General features: G+C 35.2%; 1 protein-coding gene across 5 annotated transcripts in view; it reads right to left on the reverse strand.

The window, feature by feature from the left end:
• Positions 1 to 18,864, reverse strand: part of LOC131162473 (uncharacterized) — a 43,742-nt gene extending 24,878 nt beyond the window's left edge. For 2 of the 5 annotated variants that reach the window (XR_009138822.1, XM_058118997.1), the window contains exons 1-7: positions 18,762 to 18,841; positions 18,055 to 18,092; positions 17,098 to 17,191; positions 11,485 to 11,663; positions 8,792 to 8,842; positions 8,112 to 8,168; positions 4,847 to 4,967 (exon numbers count right to left, since the gene is read on the reverse strand). Coding sequence is in view for 4 of the 5 variants with exons in the window: in XM_058118997.1 (XP_057974980.1) it covers positions 4,847 to 4,967; positions 8,112 to 8,168; positions 8,792 to 8,842; positions 11,485 to 11,663; positions 17,098 to 17,191; positions 18,055 to 18,092; positions 18,762 to 18,780 (559 nt within the window). In the remaining variant the exon portion in view is untranslated. Of the gene's footprint in view, positions 1 to 4,846; positions 4,968 to 8,111; positions 8,169 to 8,791; positions 8,843 to 11,484; positions 11,664 to 17,097; positions 17,192 to 18,054; positions 18,093 to 18,665 lie in introns of all 5 variants that reach the window. The other 3 variants (XM_058118995.1, XM_058118996.1, XM_058118998.1) reach the window with 3 other exon arrangements.
• Positions 18,865 to 19,102: the final 238 nt, after the last annotated feature.

Consider the following 19,102-nt stretch of genomic DNA (forward strand, 5'->3'; position numbering starts at 1 on the left):
TTTGAAACCAAGGATCTTGGGAGCCTAAAATACTTCCTTGGAATGAAAGTAGCCTGGTCAAGAAAAGGAATTTCAGTGTCACAACAGAAGTATGTTCTAGATCTTCTTAAAGAGACAGGAATGCTTGGGTGCAAATTGGCCGAAACACCCATGGACTCAAGTACTAAGTTTGGAGCTAATAAAGACAGTGTTCTAGCGGACAAAGGCAGATAGCAAAGACTTGTTGGAAACTTGATTTATCTCTCACACACCATACCTGATATTGGGTTCGCAGTTAGTGTTGATCAATTCATGAATGATCCAATTAAAGAACATATGGAAGTTGTCTACCACATACTAAGATACCTTAAAATGACACCTAGTAACGGTTTGTACTTTAGGAAAAACACAAGGAAAGATATTGACGTGTTCACTGATGCTGACTGGGCCAGATCAATAACTGACCGAAGCTGAACATCTAGTTATTGAACGTATGTGTGGGGAAACCTAGTAACATGGCGAAGAAACAACCAATAGTTTCTCGGAGCAGTGCAGAAGCAGAGTTCAGAGCTATGGCAATTGGAATTTGTGAGGGAATATGGCTAGAGAGACTAATGAGGGAACTAGGAATCATCACTTCTAACCAATGAAGGTATTTTGCGACAATCAATCAGCTATTAACATTGCAAAGAATCCGGTGCATCATGACAAGACAAAACATGAGGAGGTAGACCGCCACTTCATAAAGGAGAAGATAGAAAATGGAATAGTTAGTCTGCTACACACGCCTACGAGTCAGCAAATAGTAGATATCCTCACTAAAGCTCTACGAAGGAAGAATTTTGAAGATTTGAGTACCAAGCTTGACTTGATTAACATCTACACCTAGCTTGAGGGGGAATGTGGAAATACCCAATCCCTTTCAGGGATACCGCTGCAGCAATTCTGATTTTATTATTAATGACTACGTTAATTTAGGAATAAAGAGATTATGGAAAACTACTGATATCTCTATTAGTTTGTTTCCTATTTTGTAGTTTCATATATTTGGCTAGTTTCCTAATTTTGTGGTAATTTGTAGTAACCCAGGGAAAATAATAATAATAATAATATATTAATTATTAATTATTAATCAATTAAACAAATAAAATGAATAGTATTCTCATGAAAAAAAAAACTAATTGGAATAAAGATATATATATACATATATCCATATATATATATAAATATATCCATATATATATAGATATATATAATGTTAATTTAATATATACATATAACATTCCTTCCTAAAGAATCAGGAAGGAATTGATTTTGAGATATCAAGAGAGGCGCACCCCCCCCCCCAACTAGCCGTCAATTCTCTCTCTCTCATTTTTCTCTCTCCTCAACCACTCTCTCTCTCTCCTCAATTTCTTCCCCGATTCTCGGCCAATTGAAGAACGGAAAATACCGTTGGGTTCCATTCTCTGCTACCAACATTTTAACTGGAGTGGATGCGTGATCAGGGGCGTCGTAGGCACCACTCCTGTGGTAAGATAAACTCTCACTCCCTCCTCAATTTTTTCTTAATCTTTAGCCAAATCGACGATTGGACACCACCACGGGGTCCTAGCTCCAATCCTTGTCATTTTAATAGGATTTTTAATTTGGGTTTCCTAGGCATCACTCCAAGGCTAGGGTAAGGATAGTGGAATTATATCCATTAATTATTTTTAAAGTTTAATTAGTATTGGAAGTGTATAGACCTAGGAAATGTTAAAATAATTGTAATTTTGGGGTTGAGTTAATTGAATTGGAGAAAATGTGATTTCAGGGTTTTGAATTCCGAATGTCGCTGATGTGGATTTAGGGATTTTAGCAGGACTCTCAGTAAGCAGGTAAGGCGAATAAATTATAATAGTCGTTTTTTTGGAAATTACTAGTTGAGTAAATATGTGAAAATGAGAATATGATATTTTTCCCGTGATTATTATGATATGAATATCAAATAAAATTATGTGGCAATATATATATCATAGTCTCATTATTTTCAGTGCAAATCACATAACCTAGTTTCAAATACATTTCCAGTATAAATCATATGTCACACAATTTTATTTGATATTCATATCATAATAATATATATATTAAAATGTTTTATGCAAAAATGAAGATAAGGGGAAACCCAATTATGTTTTATATATTGAATTGTAATGATATGGGATTTGAAATATGGGAAATGATGAAAAGTAGAATACAGAATTGTTTCATTGAGAACAATGAATTGTGATATATCAATGTATATTTTACTAGAAAGTGATAGAATATGATATATATATATATATATATATATGTATAGAAATGTTTTCTATAATAAACGAGGAAATAAGAAATATCAATATGTTTTATTGAGAAATATTGAAATACGTGAATGAGATATGTACTATTATGAGATGGAAAGTGTACTGATATCATGAGAATGAAACAGAAAATGATGAGAATATTACTGATGTGATGAGATGAACCAACATACTAAAATGAGAATACTAAAATGTGAATATTGAAATGAGAATACTGAAATGTCAATACTGAAATGTGAAATGAGAACCCTGATGGATGATTGGTGGATAAAGAGCACGGTACCATTGTTAGTGAGGTGATAGTGCAACCACACGGTCTCGTGGAAAGTGTGGCATAGCAGTCAATTGAGCCAGTGAGAAAGGTAGTATTGCCACCTGGCGTCCGGACCAAGAGTGGGCAGGCCAACTGTATAACAAACAGCCAGATTCCTTGTTTTGATCTAACCAGGTAGGCCAACCGTGGTTAGGTCTAGCCTTCGGGCCGCACAACCTGATCATGGGGGGAAGCATGACGATGTGAATATCCTCAAGGCAGCCATGAGTTACAGACAGAATGTGTATCTGTTACTGGTGGACACTCATGAGCTAGATTGTGCAATGAAAATGAAAAATGAAAAAGTGTAAATTTAATGGCAAAAATAATCAGGGCGAAATAAAACTCTCCGCTCGAGGGCTTACTGAGTAAGGTAAGTGTCTTGATAAGTATCAATTGTAGCCGCACCCAAATTAATCGGGGAAGGTTACAAACAATATCAGAGCAAAGGGACGTTATATGTATGAGCGTGTAATCTCCCCTATCCTCAGGTACTTTCGCTGATAAATATTAGTTGTATATGTATGAGTATGAGAAATGGCATCAAAGCTTATAAAATTATGTTTTATAACGATATGATTATGAGTACATATCTAAATATTTTCTCAAAAGATATAATAATTAAAATGAGTGTATTATGATATATATAAACTCATATGTCACACACTGTAAATAATTTATTCCGTCTTATTGAGAAGTGTCTCACCCAAATATTTAAATATTTCAGAGAACCGTGATAGATCAGGAGATAGAGCTCCGAGATAGAGGGGAGTCGATACCCTAATAGTCAGGGTAAGTGTTTTGTGTTGGGGATGTGTTAGTGTAATCCCCTAGGGTATGTTGTTGATTTTGGAGATGTGTATAGATATGTGTATATATGGATAGATAGTTCTCTAGTATCTGTATTCTGGATGGTATGTAAATTTTGACTTCCAGTGTTAGGTATGTTTGTATGAGATAGTCTGATTACCCGGTACCCTTTTTTGGGTCGGGTTATGTTGATATGGTATCAAAGTTTGTGACGTGGCAAATGATTGACTTATTGATTATTGTTTATAAAAAAAATGATATGAAAATCGGGGTGTCACATAATTAGTATCTTGTTACTGAATATAGTGAAAGGAATTTTTCTTCCTTTCATTATACAAAGACTATACATTTATCATTAAGGAATAAGAGAATTATTTTCTTCTCTAAAAACAACATACTTTAAGTCCTTCTCTTTTTTACTTTAGTAATTAATGAAATTACTAGGAATACCCAAAATGAGATCCCATGGTGTATGTTGTTTGCAGATGATATCATGTTGATTGATGATAGTAGGAGCAGAGTGGAATCTAAGCTAGAACTTTGGAGAGTCACATTAGAATCTAAAGGGTTTAGGATAAGTAGAAATATGACAAAATATATGAAATGTAATTTTAGTAATATAAGGAGTAGCAACTGAGAGAAGATTAAACTGGATAATCAAGAGCTGATAGAATTAGATATCTTGGATCTATTATGCAAGGTGACGGGGAAATTTATGAAGATGTAGTACATAGAATTAATACAAGTTGGGTAAAATGGAGGAGTGCATCATGTGTGTTGTGTGATCGTAGAATACCCTTAAATTTAAAAGGAAAGCTCTATAAGACGGCTATAAGGTCAGCTATGCTTTATGGTTTAGACTTCAGAATGTTGGGCAACTAAGCAGCATGTACAAAAAATGAAAGTTGTTGAGATGCATATCTTAAGGTGAATGAGTGGTTAACATTAAAGATAATGTAAGAAACGAACATATACGCAATAATTTAGGTATAGGACCAGTTGAAAACACAATAAGGGAGGGGTGACTTAGATGGTTTGAAACACAAGCCTAGTAGAGCATATGTGAGGAGTAAGTTAGTTATGGTTTTTGGCATGAAAAGGGGTAAGGATAGGCCTAAAATAACATGGAATGAGGTAGTGAGGAAGGATTTAAGAGCCTTCAATCTAAAAGAGAAAAATGCTCTGAATCAGGTGACTTGGCAAAAAAGGATTCATGTAGCCAACCCCACCTAGTGGAACTGAAGGCTTCTTGTTGTTGTTGTTGTTGTTGTTGTAATTTGGTTGCACACTTGCACAATCTTGATCTTATGCATATAAACATAGTTTCAAAAATCTTTAGTCTGCAATTTGAATCTAGTTGGACAAGTTACTTGTATGGCCTTCCCTAATTAGATATGTTTACCTGCAATGCATCTGTCTATCCAACGAAGAGTGCGATACATAGCCTCCTCAACCCGTGGGCCAGTAATGGTGGTTTTCACAACATCATCAAGAGCCATAATGATATCTGCTCCAATTCTGTTCTGCAAAAGAAAACAGCAACATACAAATAAATGAACTATTGGGAACACAAGCAGCTAATAGGCCAAAACAAAAGTGAGTCTAAGGCAAATATGCCCTAGAAAATTAGGTATAACACTCCTGATAATTGATGTACTTTAAATGCAAGCCTGTCGATGATATGTAGTAATTTTGTTAATATGGTGGCCGAGTGAATTCAAACCTGATACAAGATAAGATTCCATGAAGAAAAGTGGGGAAATAATCAAACTTTGGAAGTTTATTTTTTCTTCAGAAAAATAGTTTCAATCTATATAAAGCCAACACCCACAGAGCAACCATTACTATCCTATTTAAAGATATCAACAGGGGAAAAATTAAAACGGTTCCATTTCATTTTGGGGGAAGGCCTGATCTGCACCTTTTTATAGCACTGCCAAAAACATGTGCATATTGGTTTGCATGAAAATCAATGGTACAGTTGTGTCGAATTTTAAAATCTGCAAGTTTGAAAAAAAAAAAAATCCAGTCCCATCATATTTTTTATCTTTTCAGGACCATGTTTGGGTCATAATGACAGAAGTAGTAATCAAAATTTTTTAAAAGCAAAGATTTTTCATCTTATAGCTGATTTTAACCATAATTTTTATAGGTAAAATAAATTTATTAGGGCGTGGCCAGGGGGGAGGGGACCAAGTACACATGGTGTGCAATGAACCATTAAACTTTAGTTTTGGTCTTGCTTATTCCTTTTTTTAATTTTCTGTTCTTTTATTTTATTTTATTTTTTAGAATACGGATTAATAAACTTCCATACAAGATAAAACACCTTAAAATCAGGAACCATACAGTATTGTTATGGTTCTTCCCTTTAGACATATGGAACCATTAATGGACCAATTGACACCTTTAGGCAGAAACATCAAAGACAACACTCTAATAGAAGAGCATCTAAAAAATCAATATAAGAAGAAAATTGGTCAAAAAAAGTAGAAATTAACCAAAATTAGAAGCATAAATTTATCAATGCTCCAATACACAAAGTAAGCTAAAAAGCTATAACCGATCATAGTTGGTAGCCACAAATTATTGATTCATACATGCAATACAGAAGGCAGTGAATCAATGAATAGAATCAAATCGTAAGATTTGGATTCAACTCCCTCTATAACCCAACTCAAAGATTTCTAAACCCTTTACTTTTTCATGCTGGCCTTCCATTTGCTATTTACATGAGTTTTGTCCTTCAAGAGGGAAGAACTAAGTCTGTTGGCCCTCTCATTCTGCACCTCCTATTTCTGCCATTAGATAAGATTAGAAGAAAACCTGAGTTAGAGAAGGAAACCTGTCTTGGGATGAAAACCAAAGTGAACTAGGTGGGTGAGCTTTTTGCCCTCTCCACTCCTTTGGATTTAAAGGTCTGATTTTCATTAGTTTCTATATTTTAGTAAGTTTTGTTTGTGTTTTTAATTTGCTCTCTCTTCTTGTCTTACTTATTAGAACAAGCCCATGCATTAAAAATGATTTTTCTTATTAAACACCACGAAATTCAATTTTTTATTGTTTTTCATTGATTCATTCCCTTAAAATCCATTAAGTTCAATTTTTCATTAAGTTTTTCTTGTTTCCTCTCCTTATTGTTTTTTAAAGAATGCATACACATGAATTTTTTATTGTTAAACATGTAAACTTACACCATAAGCATGAATTTCAATAAAAAACAAAAAATTTGTGTCCTTACCTTACTTTTTAGTGTATCTTGAACTCTTAGACTTGGTGCTTTGGTTCTGAGTCACCTAACAAGTGTTATAGTTTCATAGAAATAAGCTTAACTTGGAACTTGATAGAGGCGGAATGGTTAGATCATGGTATATCTTGCATATATGGCTACTTTTATTTTATATCAAAATATGTATAATGGTAGGATATAGACCTATTTGCTTCAAAGGCAAGCGCCATTCCAATTACCAACATGGATGATCCATATTTGTTGAATTTCAATGTATTTTACTATTTTACTTGTTTTCCATATATGGAAGTCATTAGGGATCGATTTTTCAATTTTTGCACCAAATCTTACGATACGATTCGATTTGATTCTCGATTCATGAAATTGGGATTTTGATTCACAATTCGAATCTCAATTTGACAACTATGGTAATAGAAACATAAGAAATGGGGGTGGGGGAAAGGAAAGTATATTAAATGACTAATAAGGTACCATTTACAGGAAATCATATTTTAATAATAAGAACAGAATAGAATATAGAAGAGAGAGTAATACAGATACCATAAATATTTGGAAGGAAAGAAGAAACAAAGGTTGATCAATGAAAATAAGAGCCATATGGATGCACAGATTTTCTAATTCTAAAAGAAGTCCAATAATGGAAGAATGCTTGTTTGGGAGTCAACAGTAATAGCTGCTGCAGCCATGGACCCAGACATGAAACAATAAAATTCACAGCTCTAGGAATATCAACAGCCTTTCACAGAAGATTTGAGAAATCCCAAAAACCGCCTTTTCCTTTCCTCAACAACTTCGATATATGAGGGCAACTGCCTCAAACAAGTATAATGTGAACTTCCAAACTTCAAGCCACTTTTAGGCCAATCCAACTCCCAGTTCAGACCTTAGAGAATTAACAAAACCAAAAGGCTTAAAAGGTGAAAATTAGAAGAGTTCATGAGGAGCCCTCTCCGTCAGAAAAGCTCAGGTCACACAAAGATTAAACTACCAAGTTATATTTAAAAAAGTTTTCAGGACGCAGCTCTAAAGCATTAGATTTTAGTTTATACAATAACTTGGTGAATAGTGTAAACAATTTTAATATTAAATAAATTTGAAGAGATTAAAGAGAATTGCTTCACAGAAATCAAAAACCAGAAAATGATATGTAAGTAATAAGGCTGAAAAATCCAGCAAGCTTTAGAATGAGTGTTTTGTTTTTTCATCGACACAGCCACATGTTCAAACAGAAATGGTTACTTGATTAACAACAGTAACATAAAATTTTTAATCTTTTCTACTCATGGAACCAAAACATGCAAGGAAGTCAAGAAAATTTGTAAAATAAAAATTTTCGAAGTAATAATGGTAATAATAATGACCCTAAATGAATCAACAAAAAAAAACAACTGTGCTCTCACGCAATAAATCTACCTACTTGGATTTGAATTGATTCCTCAGGTGTTAGAAGCATTGGCTTTCCATCAACTGGAGACTGAAGTAAGAAATGAAAAACCTCTGTTAGAAGAAAATCTAAACAATAATGTTTTCCTCAATCTTGATGACTAAAAGAAAAAGAAAGAAAACAAAAAATAAATAAATAAATAAATAAGAAATGTAACTATTAGGAAAATAAAAAAGTGATTGATCAGTCATAAGCATATGTTATTTTAGATAGGAAATTTTGCAGGAAGTACAAGGTAAGAAAAACATTTTAAAAATGAACACTTTGGAAATCCTGAAACAATTACCTCAAAAAATACTGAGTAAGGAGAAGCTTTTAACAGGTTCCTTTAATTTATTCATCTAATTACCCCCAAAAAAAATAAAATCATGTAGTAAATAATCAACATGAACATTTCTTAATTTGGGCTTGTCACTGATTACACTCCTAAGACAAGGTGTTTCTTTCCGCCTTAAAAATAACTTCTTAGTGATCAAAAGCATTTTCAAAGTCAGAAAAACACAAAGAATGTAGTGATCACTATGCACTATGGAGGCATTTTATTGAACTGGAAAAAAAAAAAAAAACCTTTTTTACCTGAACAAGAGGAAAACATCATGGCTATACAAACTACATCATGTTATCTTTGTTTATAAAAGTAATTGAAAAGATACCTGAAATGTGACTCCTTTTTCAGTAATGTCAGCTAAATGCAATAGTGACACCTGAAAACATACACAAAATAAAATTGTGAGCTTAGTTGATACAACATCACACTTGGAAACTTGTTGAAGAAAAATGCATGACCACATAAAAACAAAAAACTCGTTAGCATGAACTGATAGCCTGTATCATTAAAATTTCAATATCAATATCATTCACCTCATGCTCTCTATACAGAATAAAAATGCAGTTCTTAACATTATTAACAGAAAATAATTCATTAATGAGGGCAGCATCCAAGTTTACCTATACAGGCCAAGGAAAATGCATATATTGCAGAACTCAAATAACCCATGCATTAACCTCCGTGGATCATAAGTTCATATCTCAATTTTAAAGATGCATGGTGAACACAAATAAAAGCATTATAAAGGCAGACTGAAAGTTGAGGTGTCCAAGGGATAAGGCACCATGATATGAAAAAAGAAAAATATGCAAATCAATCTAAATTTTGTCCGCTCTTGAAATTACTAGGTTACTCAGAATACAATTAGCTCTTCAAATATCACAAAAATGGGTGTAAGAAAGTTAACCCCCATGTCAAAAAGAAGAAACCATGACCAAATAAAAGTGAACATGGCTTGATAATTTGATAGCCTGCCATGTGAAATGACGTGCAATTTTATCATATTTACATATTATATTACTTAAGACAATTTAGATAAAAACATTAAAAACAGTGAAAAGGCTTGTCTTGCATGGTTTGATTCAACCGCAGAGCTTTCCTAGTAAACCATAATCTAAAATTATTGCTAGACTCCCACTTTATCTAAGAGCCTAAGCTATTAGGTTGCGGACCAACAATGTATATCAAATTTTAACAATTATAAATGACAATAATTTGTTGAGAATTCCACTTGTGAGCTTGTCCCACATTAGAAAATTAGAATGGATGATGGGTGCTTATATACATGGCTGGACCTAAGACCCAATAGGCTTAAACTTTTGGGTCAAATTGGTGTTCACCCATGTGTATCAAACCCACTCATGGGCTCCTCCAATCCTAACAAGTGGTATCAAAGCCGACGGTTCGTAACTTTGGGTGAGCAACATCGTAAAAAGTCGAGACGTGAAATTAATTCTCCTAAGTGCTAACAGTTGGAGGATCAAGTGTGTGGCTGAGGCAATAAGGATCATCTAGGCTGCAAATGGATCCGAATAGGGTCAAGACGTGAAAGGTAGGATTGGTTCGGAGGCACGTGGAATGCAATCCAACGCACATAAGGTGTCAGTGGTAAGGCCCACTTGAGCAACTATTGGAGAATTGGGCTTACTCTCAGAAGGGAGACGATTTCCGTTCAAGGAAGAACAGTTGGAACTTACAAGTGAGGAGGAGATTGTTGAGAATTCCTCATATTAAAAATTAGAGTGGATGATGGATGCTTATATACATGGTTGGGGCCAAGACCCAATAGGCTTAAGCTTTTGAGTCAAGTCGGTGTTCACCCATGTGTATCAAGCCCACCCATAGGCTCCTCCGATCCTAACATAATTCAATTATTGTCATTTGAACAAAAGATGAATTGAAGGCACTGATATGCAAAGAGCCTCTATTACACTTCCATGTAGTGAGGCAACAATTATGTTAGTTTAAGAATTTTATTGGATAAATGAACAACTTTTTTAAAGACGAGAAGAGTACAAGGACGACAAAAAATACTCCTATTAGTTCCATAATTTTCCTGCAACATCATTTGTTTTGTCCTGATATGTGCAGTTAAACAAGAAAGTATTAGCTCTTATAAACAACAACAACAACAAAAAACCAAGCCTCTTAAGTCCCATTAGGTGGGGTCAGCTACATGAATCCTTTTCCAGCAATTTATGCGATCATGGACAATTTCCTTCGACAAATTCAAGGCTATTAAATTCCTTAGCTCTTATAAACAAATGTTCAAAAATTATGCATTTGAAAGCAGGGTATCAGAAAAGATATTAACCACAAAAAAGGTGTGTCACATGTTTCAACAGTAATTACACTACAAACCCCATGCCTCACTGTGTTCAAATTATTTTTTAGAATAAAAAATCAAAGATGATTTTCACTTAAACGTACAAATTTTAAAAAATGAACTATTATTTAACAAATTCACGATTCCTATGTTGCAAATTATGCTGAGCAAATTTTTGTGTCTGCCAAAACTTTTCCTCCATGGAATACTATATGTGTGATTATATGCTAATGACTTTGTGGTAGGAAGTACAAGAGAATGTACTTTATCACTTTTGATAGGTTAACCAAGATAACTAAATATCTATCTTGGTTTAGCTTCAAGTCGACCATCAGGTACATGCTAAGAAGGTTCAAATCAACAAGGATAGACACCTCGACTGCTAAAACTAGACAGCTTGCAAAATAAAACTTAATTGTTAACGAAAATAGAAAAATGTTCAAATTCTAATAACTTACATTAATTATGGCTAGTAATGAAGGTGAATAAAGTAATAAACAAAGAACGCAAGTTTTTATAATAAAACTGTGTCGCACAAATTGATTTAAATGCAAAATAGTACGTGAAAAGAAGAAATCAAGAAAAAATTATGAACAGGAATAACAACAGCAGCAGTAGCAGCAGCAGCATCAGCGACAACAACAAATCAAGTTAAGTAAAAACTAGCAGAATACTAAATTGGGATAGACAACCATCTGAAATCCACCAGAGTCAGTTAGCAGTGCTCTTGGCCAGTTTATAAATTTGTGGAGACCCCCCAACTCATCAATCAACTCAGAACTGGGACGAAGTTCCAAATGATATGTATTCCCAAGTATTATTTGGCAGCCAATTTCCTCAAGCTGGTCTGTCGCCAAACCTTTTATTGTCCCTGTAACCCAAGAAAATCCAAGTTCAACACATCAATTTCAGGGAATGTTGTATGCACAAGTGTATGTACAGGCAAATGGATGCACATTTGCATGATTATTGTGAACTAGCTGCTTTTCTGATTTCAGTAGTTACAGGATCCGTTTTTGGAAGTCATGGGGAAGAGTGTGTAAAAAATAAAGAAAATAGGTGTTGGTACAGTTATCTATAGATTTGTCTACTAAATCATCCCAAATTTAAAATTTTATTTAATTATAATTTTGGGAAAATGAAATTTTTTGGAATAATATAGGGGAAATGGCAAATTGAAAACTGCCATAGCTTACTTTTATTAACAGTAGAGATGTCAGTATATGGGCAAATGGCAGATTGATAACTGCCATAGCTTACATTTATCAGTAGAGATGTCAGACTCTGTAATAAATTGCTTCTTCCAAAATATGTGACCAATTATCTTTTTCACGCCAATAAACATGATATGAAGTGCACTAGTCATCCTATTCATAAGCAGCTATACGAAATAAGACAAAAGATGCTTTCTTTTTTTTCAGAAACAGTGGGAAAATGGAACTCAATGCTCAGAAAAATATTTTATTAATCAATTGAATTGAAAGCCAATAGTGCAATTTTCAAATACCTTTCTGTCACTGGGAAAAAATAAATGACCAAGTGATGTAGAACATAATAGAGGTGAGGGACAGAATCAGAAGATAGAAGAGAAGGAAGGAGAAGAGAGGAGCTGGAAGAAGAAGAAGAAGAACAGAACCAGAGAGAGAGAGAGAAACTGCAATCTGATTCAAAACAATAATTGTACAATAACTTACATGTCCAGCACCTATACCCAATACTGACTAGAACACATATTTACATGGCCCCAATAAAACAAGAAATTACAAAATAAATCTAAAGTACTTAAATACACAAAATAAACCTAAATTGACTAAATTTCTAAAATAACAAGACTTTGCCAATCTAAAATATAAAAACCTAGATACAATATGAACATCTAAAATCCTCCATTGCTGGTTCTCCATCAAACTTCCCTTGTTAGAGAAAACTCAACCTCGAGTTTTGTAATGACATAGTAGCTTTAGCTCCATGTGCGGGAACAAAGTCAAACATGCAGGCAAATCAAGAAGAGACACCATCTGCATTGCATCGTTAATAATCATTGGAGAATATGTAGTAGATTGTCCAACCGCATGTAGCACAGAAGGCTGCAACGTTCTCTGATGAGATAACAAGTCCTCCAAACAATAAATCAATTTAATATCCAAATATATTGGCAGCTCAAGCAAATATGCATTCGGTCTATACTCTAAGATGATGGACAATGTTTCGCTAGATTTGGTTTAGGAAAATGTTGAGGGAGAAGATGAAAGGGATGGAGGCACAAGTTTACTGGATTGAAGAGAAATAATCTCAAGAGGATTTTCAGCAACAGGTTCTATGATTGAAGAATTTTCAACAAACTCTATAACAGCCAATTGTTCTTCACTCTTTGGGTTAGAAATGGAAATTTGAAGTTGAAGAGTAAGGTCATTGACAGGCATATCTGTCCAGTAGTTGGCAACTCATCTTGCTGTCCATTGCAAGTTTCAACAACCATGTGTGATGACAAATCAAGGTCCATCTCTGGCCTAATGGCCCCAACAGTGCTTAGGGTCACTAAAGACAAGTCCACAACCTCATTTTGAGAAGATTCATGACTCACATCAACAGAAGAATCAAAAAATTGTGCACTAGTTATATGCGTGTCATTTATTTAGTCATGATATTCTACTATGCAACAATTTGGATGGGCACTTTTAATATCCTCAACAAGTTGAGTTTTCTCTTGAACATCTTCAGTTTCCCTAGGACTACCTTCTAACCATTGAGAAGATTCATGAGTCACGTCCACTGAAGAATCAAAAAACTGTGCACTAGTAATATGCAAATCATTTAGGTAGTCATGACACTCAATTATACAAAAATTTGCATTGGCACTTTCGACATTCGATGTTTATCCTCGACAATTTGAGTTTTCTCTTGAACATATTGTGAGGATCTAGGAAAGCTACATGGCCATGGAGAAATTGATCTAGAATGACGAAATTCTTCTAGATAGGCAGTGGTGTTATAGGTTGGTGGCTGGAGAAATCTCTCAGCTTCCAAAGCCATGTGGTAAGCCTCAGATAGAGTAGTGAATTTGCATAATCATAAACCTTTTGATTTCATCCCTCAACCCTTTCTTGAACAAAATTACCATTCTAGGTTCCTTACTAAGAGCACACCGATAAATGAGGTCTCTAAATTTAAGGTAATAGTCAATGACACTAGAATAAAGTTGTCTTAAACAACACAATTGGTCTAGTAATTGTTGAGAATTGCCAACTATGTAGGAACCAAATATACGGAATTTAATCATTTGTTTTTTTATTTTTTTTAAACCAAAGAGTAAATATGGACCGATGTATACTCGAACAAGTACCAAATAGATAAGCAACATTAAATCAATTTCTATAGATTCCAAGTAGTGTAAGTCCATATAATGTTACAAAAACCACCTTGCTCTAACTTTGAAGTTTCGAGATTTCAAATATTTCATTTCAACTTCTCACAAATGCTTCAAGAACTATGATAACACACTGATTTTACCCTCCAAAAATATTACTAAGCAATCCAAGATTAATTTCTTCAAACCAACATCAAAATCTCGGAGAGGAAAACCAATTTGTCGCAGTAAAATCTCAAAACACAGCAATTAGGCCTCAATTTGGATGTTGGCAGACCTTCAAAACTCTGAAATTTGCTCAGCAGCCCAAGAGTAGGCTGTGTTCCACCTTAGGAATGCAAAACAAGCTTGATATTTCAATATTTACTCAGAAAGCTTCAAAAAATCAGGTAAAATCCAAATTCTTGAAGCTGGAAGCAATTTCTCGCGAATCTAAGCAAAACAGGGATAGTCCAGCAACTTCCCCACATGCATGGCCAGTGCATGTGGCGTGTGAACCACTGTCAGGGCTTCTCCGACAGCGAGCTTCCGGGTGGAAGCAGATCAAAGGGTGGGGATTCCAGTGAGAGTGGCTGTGCAGGAAGAAAATTGCAAGAAATGGAGGATTTAGAGGGAATTGGCCGGAAAGTTTTCAACCAGAGCGTGGGGCCTCTCCGGTGATCGTACGGCAATGAAATTTTGAGGAGTGGTGTTTCAGGGGTGTCTGATTTTGGTGGTAAGGGAGGTCTTGTGATTTGGTTGGTGGAAATTCGGGTTTCGAAACTAGTGGCATGACTGTAATTTCCTGGAAAATTTGCAGACTGATGAATGCTTCCGTTTTCGGGGATTTTCCTGCAACTTCTGACTTGCTAGTGCAGCAATGGAGCCTATTAGAGAATGCAGTCATGTGGTAGATGTGGTTTGAGTTTTTGGATGCACCTTAATGGAGGTTGTTGTAGGAGTTTCAAATCTGATGGAAGAACAGCAACAAGGAAGTCTGGAACTGAATAGAATTAGGCTCTGATACCAATTTGATATAGGAAAGATGTTAGAATATATATATATATATATATAGAGTAGTGATAATTAGAAGAAGAAGAGGGAGAAGAAGTAGATAAGAAGGATAGAAGAAGGAGAAGAAGAGAAGCAGCAGCAGCAGCAACAGTGGGAAGAACAGAACAGAATAGAGGTGAAAGACAGAATCATAAGAGAGAAGAGAAGGAAGGAGAAAAGAGGAGGAGGAAGAAGAACAGAACCTGTGTGTGTATGTTGAGAATTCCACTTGTGAGCTTGTCCCACATTGGAAAATTTGAATGGATGATGGGTGCTTATATACATGGGTGGGCTTGATACACATGAGTGAACATCAACCTAACCCAAAAAGCTTAAGCCTATTGAATCTAGGGCCCAACCATATATATAAGCACTCATCATCCACTCTAATTTTCCAATGTGGGACAAGCTCACAAGTCGAATTCTCAACAATCTCCCCCTCACTTGTGAGTTTTAACTGCTCCCCCTTGAATGGAAATCGTCTCCCTTCTGGAAGTAAGCCCAATTCTCCAACGGTTGCTCAAGTGGGTCTTACCACTGGCGCCTTACGTGCATCGGATTGTATTTCACGTGCCTCCGAACCAATCCTACCTCTCACGTCTTGACCCTATTCGGATCCATCCGCAACCTAGATGATCCTTATTAGCCTCAGCCACACACTTGGTCCTCCAACTGTTAGCACATCAGGAGAATTAACTTCACATCTCAACTTTTTATGATGTCGCTCACCCAAAGTTACGAACCATCGGCTCTGATACCAATTGTTAGGAACCTGTGAGCAATAAACACACACCAGAAAAATAAGAGACACCAAAAATTACGTGGTTCAGTCTAGATTAACCTACGTCCACAAAGCACACCACAATCCACTATGAAACCAGGAGAAAAATTCAAACTCTCAGGCAGCTCTTTCTCTGCACTCTTCCTCACTCTCTTCTCTACACACATCTACCTCTCTTCTATGTTCTCTCTATTTATAAATGGCTGGAGGAATTATATTAAATGGTGATGGAGGAATTACAATAAATCGGCAATCAATAGCCACGGACACAGCTCAACGAGGCTTGCACCAACTTGCACGCGGCACCAGCTCACACACGGCACCGCGTCTTTGGCTCCAGCTACTCAACAGTGTGTGTGTGTGTGTGTGAGAGAGAGAGAGAGAGAGAGAGAGACACACACACACACAGAGAGAGAGAGACAGAGAGGGAAACTGCAATCTGATTCAAAACAATAACTATACAATAACTTACATGCACTACTAACTAGAACACATTTACATAAAGGCCCCGATAAAACAAGAAATTACAAATAAATCTAAGTACTTAAATACACAAAATAAACCTAAATTGACTAAACTTCTAAAATAACAAGACTTTCCCAAACTAAAATATAAAAACCTAGATGTAGTATGAACATTTAAAATCCTCCATTGCTAGTTCTCCATCACCAAGTCTCCTCTCAGCTTAGTAAAAGAGTGAAGTGAAAAGAAAACAAATAATAAAATAATGAAATATACACGAACATTTCTAACTTATTGTTAAAGATTTTTCCATTCCCATGTCGCATGGAATGGTAAAACAAGCAATCTTGCTGAGGAATTAAAAAGGGCCCCAGGCCACAAGGCTCCCCACTTTGCGAGCATAGGGTGAGGGTCGTCACTACATACATAGTCTTACCCTTACATTTATGCAGAGAGTCTGTTTCTTTGGACTCAGCCTTACCCCTACTTTTATGCAAGTTTCCTTGGACTTGAACCCATACCAACCAGTCACAGGCAACCTTACCATTGATCCTGCTAAGAAATTGTATCCGCATATATCTTGTGTATACAAACATGCACACGTGCACATGCACACGCATAGAGAGGATGTAAGAGAAAGAATACACCATAATTATCACTAACCTTGTGTACCAACAGGCATAAATAGAGGCGTTTGGCATACAAAATGGGGAAGTGTTAGTTGAGCAGCACGAGCACGGTTGAACCTCCCTAGAACCTAAGGTAAGATGTACAAAATCAAAAATAAATAAATGTTCTTAAATTAAGAAGCAACAATTGATCAAACAATTACGATCATATATGATATATCGAAGTGGTCCATAGCGATGGCTCATCCAAGAACAAATAAAGCTTAGTTTGGCACTCTTATGTCTAGTGAATTTAACTTATGAGGAAGGAGCAGATTCATGTTATTGTAAAAATTGTTTGGCCCTCATGAAAAAGGCTATCTTAGAAAGAAAAATTTAATCCAGAGTGCCTAGCACCTAGTAAAAAAGTTGCAAAGTGCCACAAATTTTTTGAGATTACCAAATGGACATGTCATTTTTGAGAAATGTAATTATTGTGTTGTCAAGAAAAAAAAAATTAGCTTTTAAAAGCTCCAAATTTAACTTCCAAAAGTTCTCCAAAAAAGGCTAAAGCTGGCTTTTTGAAAGCTGAAAAATTTGTTAACCAACATGTTATACTGAACTTTTACTTTAGAACAGGATAAGTTTATCGAAAAGGAAGGGGGGAGGGACTCCTAAGCTGGTTGAGCGGATGAAAGACACAAATGTGGCACCAAGCAATCCTCGTGAATTTTTGTATGTTTCCTACATAGTATGTACCATTCCATAGACACATTGGGAACGAATTTTTCTCAATTTTCTTTCAGTATTAGAGGCAATATTCACAATCTAATTCTATATTCAATCCATGGGAAATATCTAATTTGAAAGAAAACACGATTTCACAGTTGCAAAATGAACTCAGCCAACAAAAAGCCTTCAGCTTGTCTACTTTGATATTTAAGTAAAATTATAATTCTACAGTAAAAATAATCAAAAACCACAACAAAACCACTAAGATGCAAAGCCCTACCTCAAACCGTAGCGCCATCGAATGGTGTATGTATAATTCTGCCAGGACCAATATGAAAGTATGAACAATGATGCAGAATTAAAAGAGAAGTGGAGAAGAAAATAAATGATAAATGCTAAATCTATAAACCAGGGTGGTCATGAAACTGCGCCTTTATATCTTGTAACATCAAAAATGGCATAGTAAAAGGCCAAACGCTAATACACATGCCCCATGGATTTTTTTTTTTTTTTTGGCAAGAGTGTAAGTATCTTATTAAAACCCAAAGGGGATGGTGCCTCAGAAGCTTGTCACAGCTTTGCTTATTTTACAGGAAATTAAACTTTATAAGACCAAAACATTAGCTTTAACATCTAGGATGGCAAGTTGTGTGACAGATTCTGGGTTCAGCTCTTTTCCTCCCTCAACAAAGCCGAAAAATAGCCCACTAAAACTGTAGATTGATTGATAAATTCGAAAACTTGGGATATGTCGTTCCATTCACGGAAGAAAAACAACTAGCCGGCATTTTTCTTTTTAACAGTAGGAAGCTGTAAGTAAATGTCAACCCCCCGTCGAAATGAAGAAGAAGAGAACGAACAACTAAATAAATAAAACGGTAATAAGCTTACTGAGGAGGAAGCAAAAAATGTGAACAATAATACAGCAGGAAGTGAAAAACCGAGTTCAAAGCAGAGACGGGAAACCCCGCGCGCAGCCGGCGGTACCTAATGCGCGGCGTAGCATTCTTTCTGCTCAAGCTTCCGAAAAACCATTGCTGGAAAAGGCCGACTAGCCAACTAGGGCGTTTACCGAAAAATAAAATAAAATAAAAATAAAAATAATTATATTATATTATAAATAATATAATTATTATTGTAGTGTAAAGAGTACCCGCACTTCACCGTTAAAATATAAATATAAATAGCAATAGTAACAATACAAAATTATAATAATATGTAATTATAATATAAAACTTGAACGTAAATATAATCTTATTATTGGTAAAGATGTATAAAAAGAATATATATGGAATAAACAATTTTATTAAATAATACCTTTAAAACAC

The sequence above is a fragment of the Malania oleifera genome, chromosome 8, assembly GCF_029873635.1.
Source record: "Malania oleifera isolate guangnan ecotype guangnan chromosome 8, ASM2987363v1, whole genome shotgun sequence".
NCBI lineage: Eukaryota > Viridiplantae > Streptophyta > Magnoliopsida > Santalales > Ximeniaceae > Malania > Malania oleifera.